General features: G+C 40.0%; 1 protein-coding gene across 2 annotated transcripts in view; it reads right to left on the bottom strand.

Moving 5' to 3' along the window:
• Positions 1-20,700, bottom strand: part of TENM2 (teneurin transmembrane protein 2) — a 415,827-nt gene that overhangs the window by 196,456 nt on the left and 198,671 nt on the right. For both annotated transcript variants that reach the window (XM_088522621.1, XM_088522622.1), the window contains exon 3: positions 2,351-2,560. In XM_088522621.1, coding sequence (XP_088378747.1) covers positions 2,351-2,560 — 210 coding nt within the window. The remainder of the gene's footprint in view (positions 1-2,350; positions 2,561-20,700) is intronic.

Here is a 20,700-nt window from a genome sequence, read left to right as displayed (position 1 = left end):
AAAATGAGATATAAAGAGCTCTTCCATCAAATTTGTGCATGTTCTTTCTCTGCCCCTTTTTTCATTTGATTTTAAAAGAAAGGAAAAGCCGTCCTGGTTCACACAACTCCAGCAGAGCAGCCCAAGTGCCCAGTACGAAAGCACCCTCTAAGTCTCCACCTATTTTTGGTTCAGATTTCCTGATGTCTATTTGCTTCTACTCAGGAACCCTAACTGTATCTCTCTCTCAACAGCTTTCCCCATTTCCTCCTGAGCCCTTGTCAACTGATTCATTGCATCCTTCACCCTGTGCTCTCTGCTTTGTTCTTGATTCTTTTCCTAACTGTTGACATCTGCCTGATGCTGAGCATTGAGTTGAAACTTGCATATCCCCAAGAACCCACTTCTCTTGGGTAATGCCCCATCATTAACCTGTCAGCTTTTTGCTGTTGTTTTTCATGAGTATTACTACACTTACCTTCTCTGAATTACTTCTGACATTTTATTGTCCTGTTACTTCATCTCATAAGGCGTTTCTGCGATGCTTCACAGTCTAATCTTGTTTTTAACACCTTATCCTGAGCTATTTTTTTTTATCCTACTGCTCACCACCTTCTCCAGGTGCCATCATAGCCCATGGAATGCCAATTACTCTTGGCATTTGCCTTCCAACAACTGCTTCTTATTGAAGAAGTTTCCCTCTCACTCTTTGGTAGACCGGTTTCCTTAAAAGCTGAGAGCATTTTAAAGCCCAAAGAGAGATCACCCTTCCTTACAAATGGTTGGCCCCTGCAAGCAACGTAATGGTTTCTGAGGCAGGACTACCCTTCATGGAAGCTATACTGACTCTGCAAACATGGAACATGTTACGTAGGTATCCACTTTTTTTCTCCCTGCTACTATGATTTCTACAGAGTTGTCCATCACAGATGAGGGATTTGGAGGGCTGCAGGTTAGCTAGAACAGCTTTCAAAGAACAAACAAACAAAACTGGTGTTGTATTTTCAACCCTCAAAAATCAAGTACCAAAGAAACATGCTCAGTCTATTAGTACCTTGTGTGTGAATGTTGAAAATTTAGTAATCTGACTACATTTTACCATACTGTATATAGCAAAAGGATGATAGGGTTAAAGGATAAGTCAGGTTGGAAGGAACCTTAGGAAGTCCCTAGTCCAACCTCCCACTGAGCAGAGCCAGTTCTGAGGTCAGACCAGGTTGCCCAGGCTGCACTCATGGCCATCATTCAGAGATGCTGTATTCACCCAACAAGGGCCTACACCACATAGTCTCCTCCAATACCATTCAGATCTCTACTGTTACAGGAGAGAGAGACCTTAGGCAGATCAGTAACTTCATATTCTGTTTTCATATCATACGATCGCTCCATGTCCTCCAATCCTAACTGTATTTATCGTATTAGCAAATCAGCTTATCTTGGAAAGTTTACACGGACAAAATTGTATTAAATGAGGATTCCGAATACACGCTAACCAAAATAGTAGGTTGAGAGTAGGGCTCATAAAATGAATTGAGAGCGCCGTGCTCTTTCATGAAGTATTAACTTGTAGCTTCCAATGATAGAGGCAGGAACGGCACAACAGATGTTACTCTTCAAAAACAGGCATAAAAAAGGAGTGGCAAAACAAAGGAGTCTAGTATAACTTATTTCCCATTTTTGCTCATATTTTTGAGCACAAACATTTGCTAATGTTCAAAATAGTTTGTGCCTTGATTCATCAAATTTTGCCTGTCAAAATAGAAAGGTGGCATTTGAATTAAAAAAAGAGTGCTACAGTTTATACGGCTGATAAGCAGAGCTGCAAATATTTGTAAAACTGGTCTGAAAGACAAGGATTAATTTACTGAAAATATCGACATCAGTTAAACGTGACATTGAGAGAACAGAATCAGACAGATTATGAAACAAAGAAACAGAATGACAGAAGCAACACAGATTTTCAGATACAGAACCTCCTTAAATAATCCTAAGTACAGGATTCGCCTGTTCAAAATAAAACAGTACCACTGTGCATACATTTCTTCTCTATTAGATGCATCCATGAGCATGAAACCAACTTAAAAAGTAAATTTCCTCTGATGACAAGTATTCTATTATAATTTTTACACTGATTGTAAGAGTCCTAAAATATAAAAAAATCTCTATAGCAAAATGAACAACAAGAACAAAAACCACACGCAACACGTGGCATTTTCAATTAAGTTTCAATGAAATAAATGTGCACATTTTTCTGCTTCTCCCACTTCCATATATAGTCTTTTGTATTGGTGAACAAACAACTTGGCAAGAAATGTAAAAAACGGCATAAACACGGCACAAACAAACATCTGTATACTTGCAAATTTCTTACCACTGCTGGAAGTCTGCTGTGGCCCTGAACATGCTCTTAGCAGGTAAGAATTAGGAGAGAACTCCTCATCAGGATTGGTGTCCATGATTTGATGGGACGTGTTGCTGTCTAGCAAGGGCATCTGGCAGCTAACTGGTGGAGGATTATGAGAACTGGGCAGTTGAGCAGATGGAAGAAGGCTAGACGAGGATGTAGGTGGAATGGGACGACCTGGGAAAGAGGACAAAGGGATCAAAGATCAGCAATGAATGTAGTGAAAAAAAACTCCAAACAGCCAAGTAATTACACTGCAACTGTCCATCATTACAAATGTGCACAGTCAAAAAAAAAACTCTTGGCTGGTACTAACTTGTCTGCTTGTATCCTATTCAAGGCAAAGTCAGCAGTTGTGCTGTGAAGTCATTCCAGAATTGTGTCCACAACAGCAGCTTGCAACTCATCACGTGAGTGAGAATCAATTCACTGGTGAAGGTAACTGAGCACCACTGCATCAGCAGTGGTCAGTTCTGTGTGCACTGGCAAATACACAACAGCCAAAAGTCTCATTCACAGATGCTGCAAAGTCCAAGCATAGCAGCCACACAGTTTCATTAGAAAATTCTATACATTTCTTTCTACAGTTTTTAGTACCAGTTCCCTAAAATCAAAGTAATACAGAAATAAAGCACATGTGTAACCATTTCTTAAAACAATGTTCTCCTGATATTTTTTTTTAACAGGCAAATGGCTCCAGCACTTACACTTTTCTGTAGGTCTAAAACTTTGTGCAATAAAGATTTTCATGGCCTGCATTCCACAGTTTAAACCAATTGCCTTAGCCCGATAAAACATTGAGTTTATTAACTTAATGGACACTTTGCCATCACTTGCAGCAGGTTCTGGACCCGGAGCCGGGGACCATCCCCGCTGGAGCGCGGGCCCTCCCCTCGCAGCCGCTCAGCCTGCCAGCTGGGCCCAGCCGCCCCGGCACAACCGGGGAGCGGAGCCAACTGCCCCCGAGAGCGCCTCACCACCCATCTCCCAGCACAGCAAGTTCTGAATAGATTGTGTTTTGGAAAGATCTTTGCAATATACTTCTGTTCACCTTCCAATTATTTTCCACCTCTTCAGCAGCCCTCCCAGAGGCAGTATTTTCTGAACAGAACTAATGCAAATGCAGCACCATTAAAATAAGATATATCTGATGGCCTTCTGTTTTTTTTTTTCTTTATACTTCTTGATGTTCTCTAAAATCTCTCATTCAACTAAGCTACATGGTTAGTTCTTTTTACCACAGCTGTATGAGAGGTGTATTATACTCTCTGCTTTCCCATATAAGCTCCTGTAAAGTCCCTTTTTTTCCCCTCCTGCAATTATGAAGCATGGTTTCACATGACAGAATATGGAATATGACCCTGCATACACTGCATACATTTTACTTTCACATATTGGGGCTCTACTTCAACATTCTGAAGTTAAAAGAAGCAGCTTCATACAGTCAAAACCTGCATTTACTATATCATATGGAAATACTGCATTATAGAAACACTGATGAGTTGAAAATAATAAAAATGTTGTCTGTGTAAATCTAGGATATTTCAGAGATATTTAGGAACATTTTTGCAGACTATATTGAAACACAGTTTTAACAGTTCGGTGAAACAAAAACTATCCAAAGAACTATTCTCCTGCATGGGAAGCTAATCACATTGCTATTTTCAAGGAATACAGCAGACCAGATCCCTGAAGCCAAGATAAAAGTTCAGTTGTGGATTAAGCTTAGATGGAACAGAAGGTTATCAAGTAGTTAACCTTTTCTGTTGTTTTGGAGAGAAGCTGGCTCCTGAGGTACATTTGTCTACAAGTTCATGCTTAATTGAAAGACATAGATGTCTGTGAGCCACGGAACCTCTTGCCAGCCAGTCTGGTGGTCATCAGCTTTCTCTGCTAAGTTGCCAAATTTGATTAAAGTTTTTCTTGGACCTGGGGCAATTAGAGTCTCTCTGTCAAGTTGACTTTAGGCATCTACTAAACACGAAGCTCTCACTACAGCCCTTCCCTGCGCAGCAGCGCGGCTCTAACTCGAGTTTCTTTTCTCTGTGTGACCATTCCATTTTTTTTTTCTTTCCTCCCTGAAACACATAAAAACATCTTATCTTAATGGTATGACGTCTTTCAAACATCTGTCCTTTTGTAAAAGTTGGTAGGAAATGAGTTGAAAAGCTACTCGACAGGAACAGAAAGACACATGTGCAGAGAGATCCTATTAAGCTCTGTTTCCTTCGGACATAAATCTAAGAAGTAGCTCTCTGCAGAGCTGCCAGAATGACTGAGACTGCCAGAGAGAAAAGAACATATATGATCAGGCTCTAAAAGGCACGATAAATACATTTTTTTACCATATGCTCTTAAATTAGAAATAATGGGTTCAATTCATACCATGTAATACTTTGAATAATTTGGTCAAATATGTTCAACATTTTACAATAGCATTTATAAGCAGACTGAGCTGTACGGGGTTTGCAAATCTGAGCTTCCGGACAGATACACTTGCACGTACCGTCACAGTCATATTGTGAGACCTCCTATCTCTCAAAATAATTCATTTCAGTCATTTCACAATGGGACTTGCCTTATATTATGGTATTATAGATACATTGTGAAATACAGTAATAACAGTACTCTATTACATTGCTATTATCAAGACTTAAAAGCATAATGTAAAATAGAAACCTGTACAGTTTTTGTCTATTCTCATTTTGTACTGATTAGTGTTTTAATAGTGGTAAAGTTTCAATGGCCAAGATTTTTATCTAGTTGTGCACTGACAGAAGTTATATTATACTTCTATTTGAAAGGGATACTTCTATTGGCAAAAATAATGCAACTGTGTAATATAACCTAAAAATCTAAAAGAAATTCAAATAGTATAAAAGGAAACTAAAGTCTAAAAACTAATATATTACAATTTCAATTGTAAAAATTAGCCTCAGATGTGGCTCAGCCAGGCAAAGGCCCATACAGATACTGGCTACAGTATTTGTTGGTCATTTTTCAAAAAATGATGCAAACAACAATAAAAGAATCATTTCCTTTTTCAGTTTTATTACTTTCTCCTGTCATTTATCTTATCTTACTGATTAATGTGAAGCAAAAACTCTCCAACAAAGCATATTTTGATTTGAGATTACCTTTCTACCTGGGTCTTTTGTGGACTGCAGCATCTAATTCTTCAAGGGCCTTTTCTTCCCTCGCTCTTTAGTCTTTATTTTTTTTTCTCCATAAGGTTATACAGCAGACAACATTGACTTAATCATTTCCATTTTTTCTCTTTAACAGTTGCATCTTTCTTCACGAACCCAGGAACTTTTATGAACTCTACCTCAATTACTGCTACACTCTCAAGCCCCCCAGGCTTCTACAGTGCCTCAGTCGCCTCACCGCAGTTCGGCCTTTGCTTGTTGCTGTAATGGTGCCAGGGGCCACAGCCATCTAAGACGTCTGCAGACCCTGAGGATGCAGACCAGCTGCTGGTGTGAGTGTTCCTTTTACTCCCCTTGTTAAGGGCAGCTTCATAAGCAGACAGAGATTGAAAAGACTCAGATCAAACAGAGCTTTAAACAGATGATTTCAAATCCACAGGAGAATGGCACCGTACTCAGTTACTTAGTATCGGTGGCTAAGAGACCCCAAAGCCCAGTGATGTCACAGAATCACGGAATGCTTAGGGTTGGAAGGGACCTCTAGAGATCACCCCGTCCAACGCCCCTGTCCAGCAGGGACACGGAGAGCACGTGGCCCAGGGTGGCATCCCGGCAGGTTTGGAAGATCTCCAGAGGAGGAGACCCCACAGCCTCTCTGGGCAGCCTGTTCCAGGGTGAACGTGTCTCCCCTGAGACACCAGACAGCATAAACGCCCGTGTCAGAGCAGGCTCCAGGTTCGCTGCTGTGAACGCGGCCGCAGCAGATTGTGCTGCCAGGGCTGTGGAGAACGTGTCCTGGACACAGATATTCATACAGCAGCTAAGAGCTCTGCTCATCCTCACCACCACACAACTACATTCGGGCACAACACCACCATTGCTGTAACCTGGAAGATCAACCCTATCTCTAGATAAAAAATGACAGGGGAGTGCCTGCAGTCACTCCCAGCACTAATATAAGCAAGTGAGGGAGGCAATCAAGGAGTAGCAGGCTGCTCATCAGTTCCTGCAGGATGTTGGGGACGTGCTCTCCATGTGCACATTCCTTCTCCTCCCTCACAGGAGCCATGGCACATAAGATTACAGGAAGAAGGAAGAATTTAACATTATTGTTTGTTAAAATAACTATTTTGAAACTATAGTAGTATTCAAGTGTCTATGAAAGCATTTAGGGAATTAAAAAGTGATATGAGTTGCTTCTACGTAACAGGTGCTATCTTAATAGAAAGTCTAAAACATGGAATTGGCAATTCCGATCACAAAGTCGACTGACTGAAACCAATATGCATGTTACACCAATATAGCATATAGTTCTATATACAAACAATCATGTAAAATTATAATAGAAGTGACTTTTGCCATTCTCAGTAACAGCTGCTGCACTGCTCCTGCTTACTCAAACCAGCCAAGGCGGGATCCAACCTAAGGGCAGCTGCAGGCCAGCAAGCAGAGACAACTGAAGTGGCAGAGAGGGGTCAGATCTCCCCCTCCTCTACTCCATTACCTCAGGAACAGCTGGAAAGGGAAGAGCATCAGCACAGGGCGCACCGGCTAGGCCTCTCTCTCCCCGAGTTGAGTCCCCTGTTCTTGAGAACACAGCGCCTTCAGACTCTGTTTCCAAGGCAGCCCAGGCAAAGCACCTCCATCTCAGCACCGTTCACTGCACTCGGAAGGGTGCAAAACGTTGCTAAATATCCGATAATCGGATATCGGAGAATATCGGATAATCAGATATCTGAGAATATCGGATGCCTGTTTTTGCCACACAGAGCACTATGTGATATGCAGGCAGCTGACCAAAGGGAAACTTGCTTGAGCTACAGCATATTGAGCAGGTGCTCCTACTCCTTCTCACTGTAATCATCATGGTTTTCTTTGGCTACCTACAAGCACAAGACACGCTTGCAGCACTGTCCCCTTCTGGGAGAAAGACAAGAGAGCACCTGACTGCTACCTCGCTGTCTTGCGAGTGCCCCTTGACGTGAACACAAGGAGAAAACAGAGCGTTCGAAGGGGATGGGGCTGATCCTGCTGCCCAGGCTGCTCCTTGATGCTGCAGGAAGCTGCCGCATCCAAAGGACAGTCAGGGCAAGCAGGGAGGATACGGAGAGCATCCTGGAGCAGTGGGAACTGACCAAACGCGGTGGGGAAACAACAAAGAGAAAATGCCAGAGAGACCTAGACCCAGTAACTCATCAGCTACGATTTAGATAACGACGAGCTAACGAAGACAAAACACTACTATGGTTTTGTATCTTTTGCAGCTAACAAACCAGTGAAACTGTGAGGGTAACCTGCACAAATTGTGATTTAGAAACAGAACAGCAGCCTGCATCCCTTCTGTTCTTTCACATTTTCTCAATACACAGAAAAAGCATAACATCAAAGCTACAGTGTGAACAGAGCAAAGAATGTAAAAAATATAAAGTGGTGCAGAGCCATGCTATAGTCAAGAACTGCCCAAAAGAGGCAATTTAGATCAACAGAGGAGTAAAATACTTTCTTTTTGTCACTAAAATTATCCTAAAACCCTAATTTTTCATAGGGACATGCTGTAGCTTTTATTTGCACTCCCAAGACATTCTGTTTTAAACAAAATACATCAACAAAACTCATAGCAAAATAAAATAACCGAAGCTTGAAAATTACCAGGAACTAGAAGAAATTAAAATAATCTTTATGAAAGTAAAAGATAGAATTTCATTGTTTATTTAACATTGTTGAGAGTCTAGCTAGTCTTTGCTGGCAGGAAAAGAAGGAATTTCTTACAAGGAATTACACACAACTGGGGAAAAAAAAAAAAAAAAAAAGAACACTTCTTAAAGGACAAATTCAATTATCAAAAAAGTGAAAGAAAAAAATCCCACAATGTAATGTTCAGTATTTTTCTGTTGAGCAGGTTCAGCCTTCCCCTCCCCTGAAGTAGAACCCTTCTCTGCAAATGGGAATATGCTTTGAGGACTTAGAGTATTAGAAAAGGAACAAACTAAGCAAGCAGCAGCAAGCCCCTGGCTTTTCTTTGGCTTTCAGATAGATGAATTCTATAGGCTTGTTCTGCTATCATTGTCTTATCTTCCTTAAACTGTTTGACCTCTGTATGTGGTTAAGATTTCCTGAAGTATTGTTTACATACAGTCCTTGAATATGAAAATCACTGCACTAACGCAAAATACTATGATTACTATAATCTATGAGAAGAGTAAGAACAGCCTGGAAATCAATCACTTCTTTCTGGCTTTTAAAGTTAAAGTTAAATTAATTTTTCCCTGGTAATCCATCCACAATATATATTAGGTTTATGAATTTTGGATATAAAAAATAACTAGACAGTCATAACTTAAAAATGATCCTAACCAATTCTGTACGTAAAGGAATAATTTGCTGCTGTCAAGAGCTACCGTCGCTTAATTCTTGTCTCATTAAATCATCTTATGCCCCTTGTCTTTTTAGTTAAACAAAGATAAATAATAAAAATAATTTACAGCTAGTAGATGGTAAGGTTTTGCAGCTGTTGAATGTCTTTTGGGGAGATTAGGTCTTATAATGAGAAGATATAGCCCTCATTTTATAAAAGCTGTTGCTGTCTTGGGAAAAACATCAGTGAGTAAGATTAGAAAACGTTTTTCCTTCATGAACCTATTACAGTAGCAAGCTGATTACTTGGCATATGTTTAATGATACCTTCATAGCTGGAAAACAGTAATTTGTTTCAACGATTTTTTCATCACTCACAGAGTCAAAATGAATTCTCTAATTTTACCTTACCTCTGATTTAGCCAGTAAAATCAGAGTAAGAAGAAACAGGCAAATCCTCTCGAACATAAATCTAATGTGCTTGCATTAACTTGGCTTCCATCAAGTAAGGCTCTGCTTGAACTGTCAACTGTAACTAAAAATTACAGTAAGTCACCCTCTAGCCATTCCTTGGGCCGATGTCAAAGACCAAAATAACGCTGTAACATAAGGAATTTATTTTGCAAAAGCTGTGACTGAACTGTCACCCTTAATATAATACGATAATCTATGTGTGGCTTTTAAAAACTGGAAAGACAGAAATTCCACTATTTGTCCACCTTATCTTCTCATACCCAGCTATGCACTGATGTCAGTGAATAGCACTAACGAGAAGCTTTAATTAAGTTGTAGGTATGTAATTACCACGCACCTTAGGAAAACTACCTCTGCGCGTGTATCTTTGCTTTTTATTCTAGTGACAAAGAGTAGAGACATCGCTGTGATAGACCTTATTCCCACTATCCAGACATCTCCTGTTTACCTTTGCCTCTTTTATTATCACATTTTATTCTGATCTAAATACTGTTAAACAACTGTTCATGACATCTCCACTGAATGTGCATCTCATTAATGTTGGCTTTATTTCTATTAAAGAGAAATTTCTCTCCAGGAATGTTGCAACAATTAGCGATTCAAGTGCCTGCAGGTACTAGTAGGTGGGAAAAATAACACTGTCTTCAGCAAGCCTGAGAAAACAGCCCAGTAATGACTTAGCAAACTCTGTGAAAGTCATATAGAGATAGTTCTAATCTGTAGTTCTTGGATAATGATTAGAGTTTGCATTAACTCTTTGCAACCAGCAAAAAACGAAGCTCTACCTTCTGATGAACTAATCTCTAACAAACACACTGCTTTACATGATGAGTGATTTGCAAATCATTAAATGGATAATGTGTATTTCATGTATTGGAATACCAGCGCTTAAAAAAACAAAATCCAAACCACTCCACCAACACAACACTCTACATTCTGGATATTCTCCTTTAGCGTATGGAAACTGGTTTTCCTTAGTTTCTGCTCTGCTTGAACACGCTGTGCCTCTTTGCTTTCTAAGGACAATTTGCATGGAAGGCACTTGTGAATCAGTGCCCAACATCTGCTCTGTATTGCTCTACAGAGGCCATATCTTAATGGTGGGAGCCATTACTCAAGTGCAGTAAGTAAAGTATCAGTATAATGGAATTAATCTGCCATTACTCTTGATACTGACACTGCCATTTGCAGGCTATTATCTTGATATTTACATTTTTCTTGCTTCATCTCTTGGTTTCTTCTCTCTAAAGATTCAATCCTGTGTTTCTTTCATAACCCACATGGATATTAGCAGAAGTTTTGGGTCTACCATGAAACACAAGTGTCATATCACTGATGGTATTTTCCAAAGCACAGAACTGCATGGGCACCTCACTCCCACGTGTCTTACTGCATTTTCAGGCACCTAAATCATTCCATGCGTTTCCCATCAAACGCTGTGTTCCTTGACTGGATTGAAACAGATCCTGCTTCAAAGATGAGTATTCCACAGTTGAATAGCGAACCATGATGAAAACAGCTCACTTAATACAAATTGAATCTGCCTTCAGCACAGCCTGGATTTCACTCGAGTTCTGAAAGGTCTCGGCCCAGAGAGAAGCTCTCCTAGTAGAGAAGGGTCTCACTTCAGAGCGCCAACGACGCTCACTCTAGAAACAGCCTGGAGCTAAATGGCTCGTAAAAATCACAGGAGGAACTGAAATACTAACACCAATATGGAGCTAGCCCTATTTAGTCATCTCGGTACTTGAAAACTCTACCTGATACCTTCTACTAGAGCTTGACGGTCCCTGGAGATGTCATAGAAAGCCAAAAGTATCTAAAAAAAGGATTATGGACCAAATGAACAAGCCACCTACAAATGAGTAATTTAAGCATTAGATTTGTTCACGTGTAGGCCTGAATAGGGTTTGAAATACTTCCTCCGTTGTTAAGTTGTTTTCTGACTCCAAGTTTGGAAAATAAATTCAAATAAAGAAACAGAAGGTCAACTGATCATTTCTGAATGGAGAATGTTTCTGCCAAATTCCACTTTACATCCAAAGTTTTGGGCGAAAACAAAACCTCATTCAATGGAAGAGTCCAACACAATGGCTATCGGACCACTAACCGCCTCAGGCCTGGTGCGTAGCACTGTAATTAACGGCACGCTAGGAAAGCAGTGCAGGAAATTACAAAGATAAAATTTCCTTTCAATGAAAAGAAAACGCCAAGATGAAAGGCTGCTATGCAGAAAAGGGAGTTCCACATTGCAATACTAAGAAAACCTGTAACCTTACTAAAAAGCATTTGCAAATATAAAATTAGATATGTTAAAAAAGTAAGAAATCTTTTCATTTCAGTTATGATTAAATCTGCCAGAAAGAAAGAAAAAAGATTGGAATACGCTTTCTTCCCCAAAACCAACCTGAGGCTCTGCTGCACACCTTTCATTAAAGCAAAGCCCTCGCTAAAACAGATCAGGCTATAACAGGGTGGATGTGCCCTTCTCCCTTCCAGAAGGGACAAGATCTTCAGAACAGCAGTAGCTTCTCTCTTCTTTCCACTCTTACAGCACTTTATCACTGCAGCTCAGAAACACGTGGACCAAATGAATTAAAGCAACTGAAGCTGAAATACGCTACTTCGGAATCCAAAGTTTGTTTACACCATTAGAAGACACTCAAATATCTATCCCCATAAATGACAAGGTCCCTGCAGCAAATTAACAGGAACAATTTTCCCATCTCAGGAGCTGTCAAGACGGGCTCTGTTGGCCAATTTATCTTGCTCTAGCACATCTCTGGTGCTTGTCAATCAATACGTGAAACATTTGGTGCTGATTGCCATTTTTCTATCCACTTCCTTTGGCCTCTTGTACCAGGCAATTTACTGCAAGTCAATCAAGGTTGAAGCAGACCTTGTTTAAATAAAACACTGCTGAGTTCTTTTCACACCAACAATTTCAAAACCAGAATGAGCTGTAGCTTTTCACATTTACATTTATACTACTTTTTCTGTTTTCCCAAATGCCATGCTCAAGTTATAAGTCATAACTAAACTTAGCTGAAGACTCAGGGAAAAAGCAGCCAGGGAAGATGAGCCCAAGGCAACTGTATCTGCTTTTACTGTCACAAATACAGCTGTCAGTGAGACACCTAACAATCAAAGGTGCTTGAGAAGTGCAGGGATTATTTCTCTTTTGCCCTTACTTTGAAGCCAAGCCTCCACACCAGGAAAGCAAGTTCCAAACTCTGAACTTCACAACTGAGAATACTTACTTCAAATAATTATTTCCACTGCAGTTTTAAGGTAAAAAAGGAGAAAAACTTCTATAACTACATGTCACGGGTAGAAGTACAGAGGAAAACAACTGTCCCAAGTACAATGTGATATCCTCCTTTTTGTACCAGGCTGCAATACTTGCACTGCAACCCCAGACCTCATCCCTGGGCCTCTGCAAGCCCCGCATCACCTATAAGTTCTTCAGTAGAGACGGGGACAGAAACTGTTTCCTCTGGAATACAGAGTACTGCAGGATGCGCAATTTAAGCAATGTGCACTTATTTTACGTAACATTTACCCAAAATATTTTTTAAGCTGTTATTCCCTTCGACTTGATTCTGCACAGTAAGACACTGGCACTGTGAATACCCCCTGCGTAACTGGACTACTGAGTACAATCCTATTAAAGTTTTCAGATTCACTGAGGGTTGCAAAATTAAATACATGATCTTTCACAACAGTGGAGCATTAAATCACTGTTTTCCAAGAGCAGCAGTTAAATACCTGAACCACATATTTAATGCCACAACTATATAGATTAACACCGACAATTTTTTTTCAGATTAATCCCATTATGTATGAGTTGCAAAGAAAATAAATCCAAGGATGCATAATAGCAACAAAAAGAAAATGCAAGTCAGATCAACCCCAGAGATCCTGCAAGAAAAAAAAATCTAAGAAAAACACCTAGGACATTCCTGTAGTAATAATTATAAGGAAATAAAAAGAGTGGGTACTTCCTCAGTTGTTCAATGTTTTCATTAATAACACTATCCGTTCCTCTCCAGACAAATAACAAAAAGTATTTCCTGCAAGGCAGAAGCAGTTTGCCTGATTTATGCAAGTATAATGAAAGTATTTGCTTCAATAACCATAGTTGGTTACCCACAATAAAAATTATCAGACAGCTAGTACAACAATTCCAGATTACTAGTTCTTGCTTAAATAATGAAAAAGAGTAACGTGTGATTTTCTCGCCTAGTCTTCAAAAGCATTCCCTCTTCCTCCCACACTAAGGCCTGCGGAACTGAACGCATAACATGCATTTTTGCATTTTCAATGACAGGAGAACTGTCAGTGTTTAATATACTCCATGTATTAAACAAATTTTCCATTCATTTCACCTCACCTGTCTAGAACACCCCTAAAGGAAAAATAACATTTTAATCCTCGGAGTGCTTGCTCAGATGTGCCTGGCTCCAGAACCTTAGCACATAGTTGGTTCCTCCAGCATAAAACCACCACAGCAAATAAGTTGCACCTATTACGAACGGTTTCTCTTTACTCATGGCAAAGACCGTCTTTCTATCCCTAACATTTTCTTCCAAGTCAGTTACCTCGCTTCTTTGCAATATATACTTTCTAACAAGCAATGTAAAAGGCAATGTAACGCGCCTGCCACAGAAAGATGCAATAGATGATGGGTGAAATTATTTGAGAGTTAATGCACCAAATAAGCAGTTGGCTTAGGGCAAACCACCAAGGAGACGGTCCCTTTGCTGCCACCCGCCTGCATCCCTGTCCCGTCCGGTGGTCCCAAGGCCCTCCTGTGGGTCACATGGAAAGAGTCACCACCTTCATGTCGCCAAAACAGCCACACGATTCTCTCCAGAAAGTCAATCACCTATTTCACTACCCCAACTATAAGCCAAACGTCCAGGATTTCTAACATTTCCCATTCTCCTTCCCCCAGTACAAGATAGTTGAAACCCTTAATTCTAGCCTGAACCCGTAATTTCCACTGTTCCTCCAGCCCCAGGGACTCATTGAGGAGATGACTTGATGGCTCAGGATCTAAATGCTTAAGGAATAAAAACGTGTTTAAAACAATTTCTACATAGAAGAGCTATAGAAACAGGAACAATTGAGAGTTTTCTGTCACTGAAAGTTTTTATTTTAGAAAAGCTAGTATTCATTATGTGATCATAGGCTGGAAAAATAAGCGTAATAAGACCGTGAGTTCAGTTTGACTGGATAAACCGTGCGTCCGAGAGGACAGCCAAGGGCCGCACTTTGTGTTACAGACATCTTCCTCGGAGGCACAAAAGTAGACGAAGTAGCAGTGGCTTCGCTTTATGAGTTAGTTGGGAGCCACAGCGCAATCCCTTCCCCAGCGTCTCCCAAGTAAGCGAGGAGGAGGACCCGGCCTGAAAACATTTATCCAAGCTGCAAATGCACGTGTGAGACAGGAAACTAACACACCTGGCCTACAGCTAATGTCAAAATCACTGTCACTACGTTCACCCAAAACAACTCAAATAATCTTTGTTATTTTCTTTTCTTTGAAGACTTAGAAAAAAATCATGAACTTTCCTTACCCAGAAATTAGAATGAAGTTTCCAAACCATTTGCTCTATATTTGTTAGAACTGTTATTTTATGCTCCATAAGGCCTATATTCTAGGCAATGAAACAAGGCTAATCAAGTAGCGTTACGCATTTTTGATACCAAATTACCCACCGAAAATATAATGCAACCTAACCAGTGCTGGATCTAAAAATATTATAACCTAGGTAGGCATCAAAATTGCAGTCTTTGCTACCTGGACATGGTGAACAAGTCCAACTTATTAAATACAAACAGCTGACATGGTGTGATGGGTAAGCAGTACAGAGAAAACAAGTAAAAAAAGTGATAGTCAATTCTACAAGACACAGTTTTACCTATGCTTGGCAGCTTCACTGAGGAGATGTCAGGACCCTGTGAAAAACTGATGGGCCAAAATGTTCTAGCAAGGTCAGTGAACAGTCACAATCCATCACCAGCCAGTCCATTTGGGGCTTTTGTTCTTAAACACTCCAGCAAATGGGCTTGTTTGTTAACTCCAACGGATAATTATGAAGTGCAATAAAAAATTCAAATTATGTTAATAGGCCAGAGAACAACGGCTGTTTGCAGAAATCACTGACAATTACTAGACATAATGGTACTCAATTAAGCTGGAGGGTATTTTCCATCATTCATAATTCACTACTTTAAAAGTATCATAAAATTACCTAAATGTGAGTTGTTAATAAAACTTTCAGACTAACAATGTGACTCTTTGTCACAAAGTAATACCTATTTTATTTTTACAGTGTTTTTTTCCCTTGGAAATGATATGTGAAGATATCATTAGGGAAAGAAAGGTAACTACATGGGAATTATATCTCACAGTGTGTTTAATGGAGATTTCTGTCCTAAGTGCAAGAAGAGCTATATTCCTTTCTTTAGCAGCTTCCATTTCCCACAGGAATCTAGTCAGCAATCATGCACATCGTTGCAAATTCTATTCTTAGAGACTGCAGCTCACTATATCAATTACAAGGCACGTGTGCGGGAGAGCCAGGGGACTCTGTCCACTTTCAGATTTTAACTTCAGATATTTTTCAGGGGAAAAAAAAGGACCAAAAGAAAAAAGAGAAAAATTAAGGCTACAATAAAGCTAAGAAATACTAAAGATAATCTTGCAGTCATAAGTCTGAAATGCCATGGTTTCCACCCAACCTGAGTAAAACAAAGACATCAAATAAAGGGGGAAATAATGGAAAAAATATATACAGATATCAATCAGCAGTAAGCCCTAACCCTGCTTCCACCAAAACTGCTACTTTTTTTATCCACCAGAGGCATAACCCTAAAATTAAGAGAATGGCGTGTTACTTCACCCGATTAACTTCATAGCTTTACCTTATTACTGGTCATTTAGCTGGGCACTAACACTGTAGACATAGATATATTTTCATGTGTATATATATATACACACACACATATATATATATATACACACACACACGCACATTTGCATGTGTATGTATACTTTACTTTTATCAATTACACCTTACAACCATTCTGTCTAGTCCAACCACTGCAGTCCTCCTCCTCCCAAGAACCAAAGTTTCTCTCATCTTTATTCGTATATATTTGCACATTCATGCCTGAGAAAGAATACACCATTCAAAACTATTTCCTAACAGTAGAAATCTGTATTTCCATATTTAAAGAGCAGCTCAAAGACTTGAGCACAATACTGTATATCTGCAGTGGAGGGAAGTCATTCATCATCCAGACTGGAGGATCTGTTGAGACTCTTTATTGCTTTGACCTCATTAAAATGGTGCAAACCGAGAGCTAACATAAATCTGTCTCTCTAAATACTTTCCTCTTCAGTTTTTTAATAGTTCGCACATGAAGGGAAAGGTTAAAGCCAATTAAAAGAGATACAAATACGATTATTATTGCCTTGACAAACTGTTAGTTACTGGATTTGGTCACTCCACTTTAGAAAACCATTATTCCTGCTCCTGAATGAATCAGTAATTACACTGTTTATTGACTTGCCTTTCTTTACAAGGCTTGGGGTTTTATGTTTGTTTTTGGTTTTTTTTTTGTTGTTGTTGGTTGATTTCTTTCTTATTCTTTCTCTAATCGCTAACACTAACTCTCAAATACTATCTCAATGCTAAAATCATTGAGGTTAAAGTCATCTTAAATGTCAATATCTGGACAGTCATATCCACACAGGGCCTGAGCGGCCATTTTAACTCCACTGCCAACAGAGAGAAAAGGTTCGAGTTCAGTCACAGGTTGGTTTCCCTTGTCCTTAAGGCCAGCAGATGACAGCGACAGATGCATAAAAGCTTCTGGTGCTGGAGGGACCACTGGGAAAACAGAACCAGTGCTCGTGACAAGCGATGATCCTCAGGTCCGCAAGGTCATGCTTGCCTCTCCGAGGCACACAGGGAAGAGCACGCGGGACCAGCTGCCATCTCCATGTCATCTCATAGTTTTGGGCACCGTGAGCAGTAGTCTTTTTGCTTACAAAAAGGCAAAAAAAGGGTTAGAGCCTTCCAGAATGCTCACTGACCTCAGCAACTGCCATGCACAGAACCGCAAACGGAGTACTACCACCTACACTGCAATCGTGGCAAACAAGCACCTGGCTGTCATCTGAAATCCAGCTTTTCTGTACTGACGTAAGCAGCGCGTTCTGCTGGTTGCTGTTATGTGCAAGTCTCCCCGGGCAATCGGACTGGGCACCTGGCGCCCGCACGCGCCCGTGGTACCGTGTGAGCATCGCATCCAGCACGAGCAGCGCTTCTTGTTAGTGCACAGAGAGGCAGGGTTCATTCAGCAAACACCTGAGGAATGGAGATATCTGTTTATTATGTCAAGGATATTCCACAGAAACTTTTTTCTATCCATTTTCCCTTGTGGAAATAATCATAATCCTGTACAAAACAGCTCTCTATTTCCTAGCTTGCTCTGTTAATACCAGTGTGGAACACGAGCCAATGACAAGGAGACAAGTTTAGATCAAATTCTTGCAGCCGGTCAGTCTCCAGGGAACTTCACTTGCTTATGGGCAGCTACCACGAGCTGCTTCTGTAGTAGTCTGTTCCCACAAGGTACTGGCGTAAGTGGAGCCCCAAAACCAGCCCTACACACTTTCCTTTCCAGTTCTCCCTTGGTTGATGAGCAGCTCCAATTAAAAACACTCTCCGAGTTACGAGCAGCTGCCACACTAGATTTCTTCACTTACCATTCACTGTCTTAGTCTACAAGAAAACTAATCTCCAAAGGAAAATGCAAGCCCGGTGAATATGGAAGGAGCAGCTGTCTTGAAAAATTAAACATACAACAACAGCTACTTCTCTCCCTAGACCCTGGTGTAAATCACCAGCAGTCCAGTCAACTGAACTTAACTAACACGAAACCAGTACAAGGAAAGACACGACTCCAGTCCCTACTAAGAACAACGTAAAAATGGACTACAAAGTATTTTGTACATATTGGAAATGACAGTATATATATTACCTAAAAGAATGGTTTAAAATCTAAATGGATTTAAAATTGAAAATCTATCTTTTTAATTTTTATTAAACCTTCTCATTCTCCCTCTCACTTAGATGCCTGCAAAATAAATATAATTATATCCAACTTTAATAATTTTGCTACCTTGAGCTGCAGGTGCTAGTATGCTGTATCTATTACCATATTTTAAGCCGTTTAAGAAGATTGCATTAATTTCTATGATAATTTCAGGCCCATAATGCATTCCAACTTCTTGAATAGCTGTTAATCATCACTGAACGTATGAATTTTCTGTATACTGACGAGGACATGTTGTAACCAGTAAGGACTAACTTCTTAAATTCAATATTGTCACTGAAAGAGTTGATTAAAAAATTCTTAGAATAGCAATCCCCGAGTCTTAAAAAACCCAACTACTCCCCAAGTGCATGAAATGGTATATGGTTCCTATAGAAATTATTATAATGATCACAATTGTTTACAGTATCCATTCAATTCTCTGCTTTGAAAAAAGATGTGATTGAAGAAGCTATCCGTGTTTATCTTTGTCACCACTAATGCTAAATACATCAGCTAGCTCAAAAAGCAACTGTCAGAGAAAATTCTTATTAAAATTCTACGTTCAATGTTACAGGCACATGACTGAAGAAAAGCAGAAGTCAGTATTTAGATAATTATTAGTCAGATAATCTATTACTTAGATTGATGAAATAAGAGGAAGTTTTGCCTGCAAGACTTAAGTCCCATCTGCATTTATTTCATCAGATTTCATGCTGAGCTACCTAAATCAAGAAATGAAATCAGGAGACATTTTTCTGGAATAAGACCATCCGCAGCTTTTCTGCGACACAAAGGTAAGTAAGGGATATCTTTTCTGTATTAACCCCTTCATCTTTTTCATTGCTTAGCAATTACTTAAAACCTCATGTATCCAGGTTAGCATGGTGCCTCGCCTCGTGTGAAAGGTGATGTGAAACGAAACGAGGGACCTGCCCGGCTGCTTCAGAAATACGACGGGACAGGCAAAGCTTCCAGCCAGGCACTGCACGTCACCCTGGGGCTGCCCACGGGGCCACGCGACCTCCCCGCACTGACACGGGCACTCACGGGCTGCAACCCGGGGGGAACGCGCAACCTGCACTGCCCGTGGGGAGCACGCGAGCTTGCAATCAACTCCCATGCTTAAAAACAACAACACTTTACATCTGCAAGGAATCGTCTACTGCGGAATTTATGGTGTCAGTCAAACACCACAAGTTTTTACTGGAGTTGGGAAGAAATTTCCAAATTATAGTATTGCATTACAATATGCATATATACTATTGATAATTTATGACATATAATAAAATATTTGCCCTTTGCCACTGTTAAAAATAAGATAAGGCAATTAATGTGCTGACCTAGTTTTGCATAGAATTATCTGCTTTATCATAGAAAAGATGAAAAAACAATTTTTCCTGGATTTAACTTGAGCTCCACAATGATGCACTCCAAAGCAACAACAAATATCTGGCCTGCCTTCTGAAAAGGCTTTCCAAGACACACACACGGATGTTTTACAGATCTTTCATATGAATTAACAACATTCTGCAAGGCATGTTGAAGTTGTTTTTATTGTCACTTGACGAGATTTAGTGCTAAAAACTGATAAACAGAACAATAAAATGTCTAGCAGTTAAATATAAAACCATGTACAAGCATTTCCATCAGACTTGTTAAAAATCAAAATCTATGGTGATATGTAGAAAACACCAATGAAACACTTGATCAACATCATTCCTAAGAAATGGGAAAAGGAATCGTTTGCCCTTTTAAATAACATTTTTCAGTCAAGTTCCCTTCTCAATTTCATTAAAACTTCTTTCCCTCAGTTAGGCTGTGCTACCTAGCAAATAGGTTCTCTGTCCTTTTCCTCCCTTCAATGGCCATGCATATTTTGCCAGGGACATGAAAAGTAGGAATGCAATTGCATTTGTGCTGATGCTAAATGTTAACAGATTTGCCTAAATGTCTGCTAATAGCAGCCCTAGAATTAGCTAGACTAGTAGTGCATGCCTAATGTGTTGTTTTTGTTGCTGCTGCCTTAGCTGTTTTCTGCTTTTTCCTTGGTGGCAAAAGTAAAGGCATTTCGAGTCACGTGTCGCCGCAGAGGGGCAGCTGGTGCAGCAGGCAGGTCACTCAGGTGACCCAGCGCCCACGGTGTCATTAAGGTTGCAAATCCCCATGTTCCACTGTTGCCTTAAACATGAAGAGCTTAACTTTTTTTCTTTTTTTTTTTTTTAA

This window comes from Tinamus guttatus, unplaced genomic scaffold (assembly GCF_059628265.1).
Source record: "Tinamus guttatus ecotype Peru unplaced genomic scaffold, ASM5962826v1 Tinamus_guttatus_pri_ptg000155l, whole genome shotgun sequence".
NCBI classification, from domain to species: domain Eukaryota; kingdom Metazoa; phylum Chordata; class Aves; order Tinamiformes; family Tinamidae; genus Tinamus; species Tinamus guttatus.
Note: the sequence above shows the minus strand (reverse complement) of the source record. Positions and strands in the feature narration are given on the sequence as shown.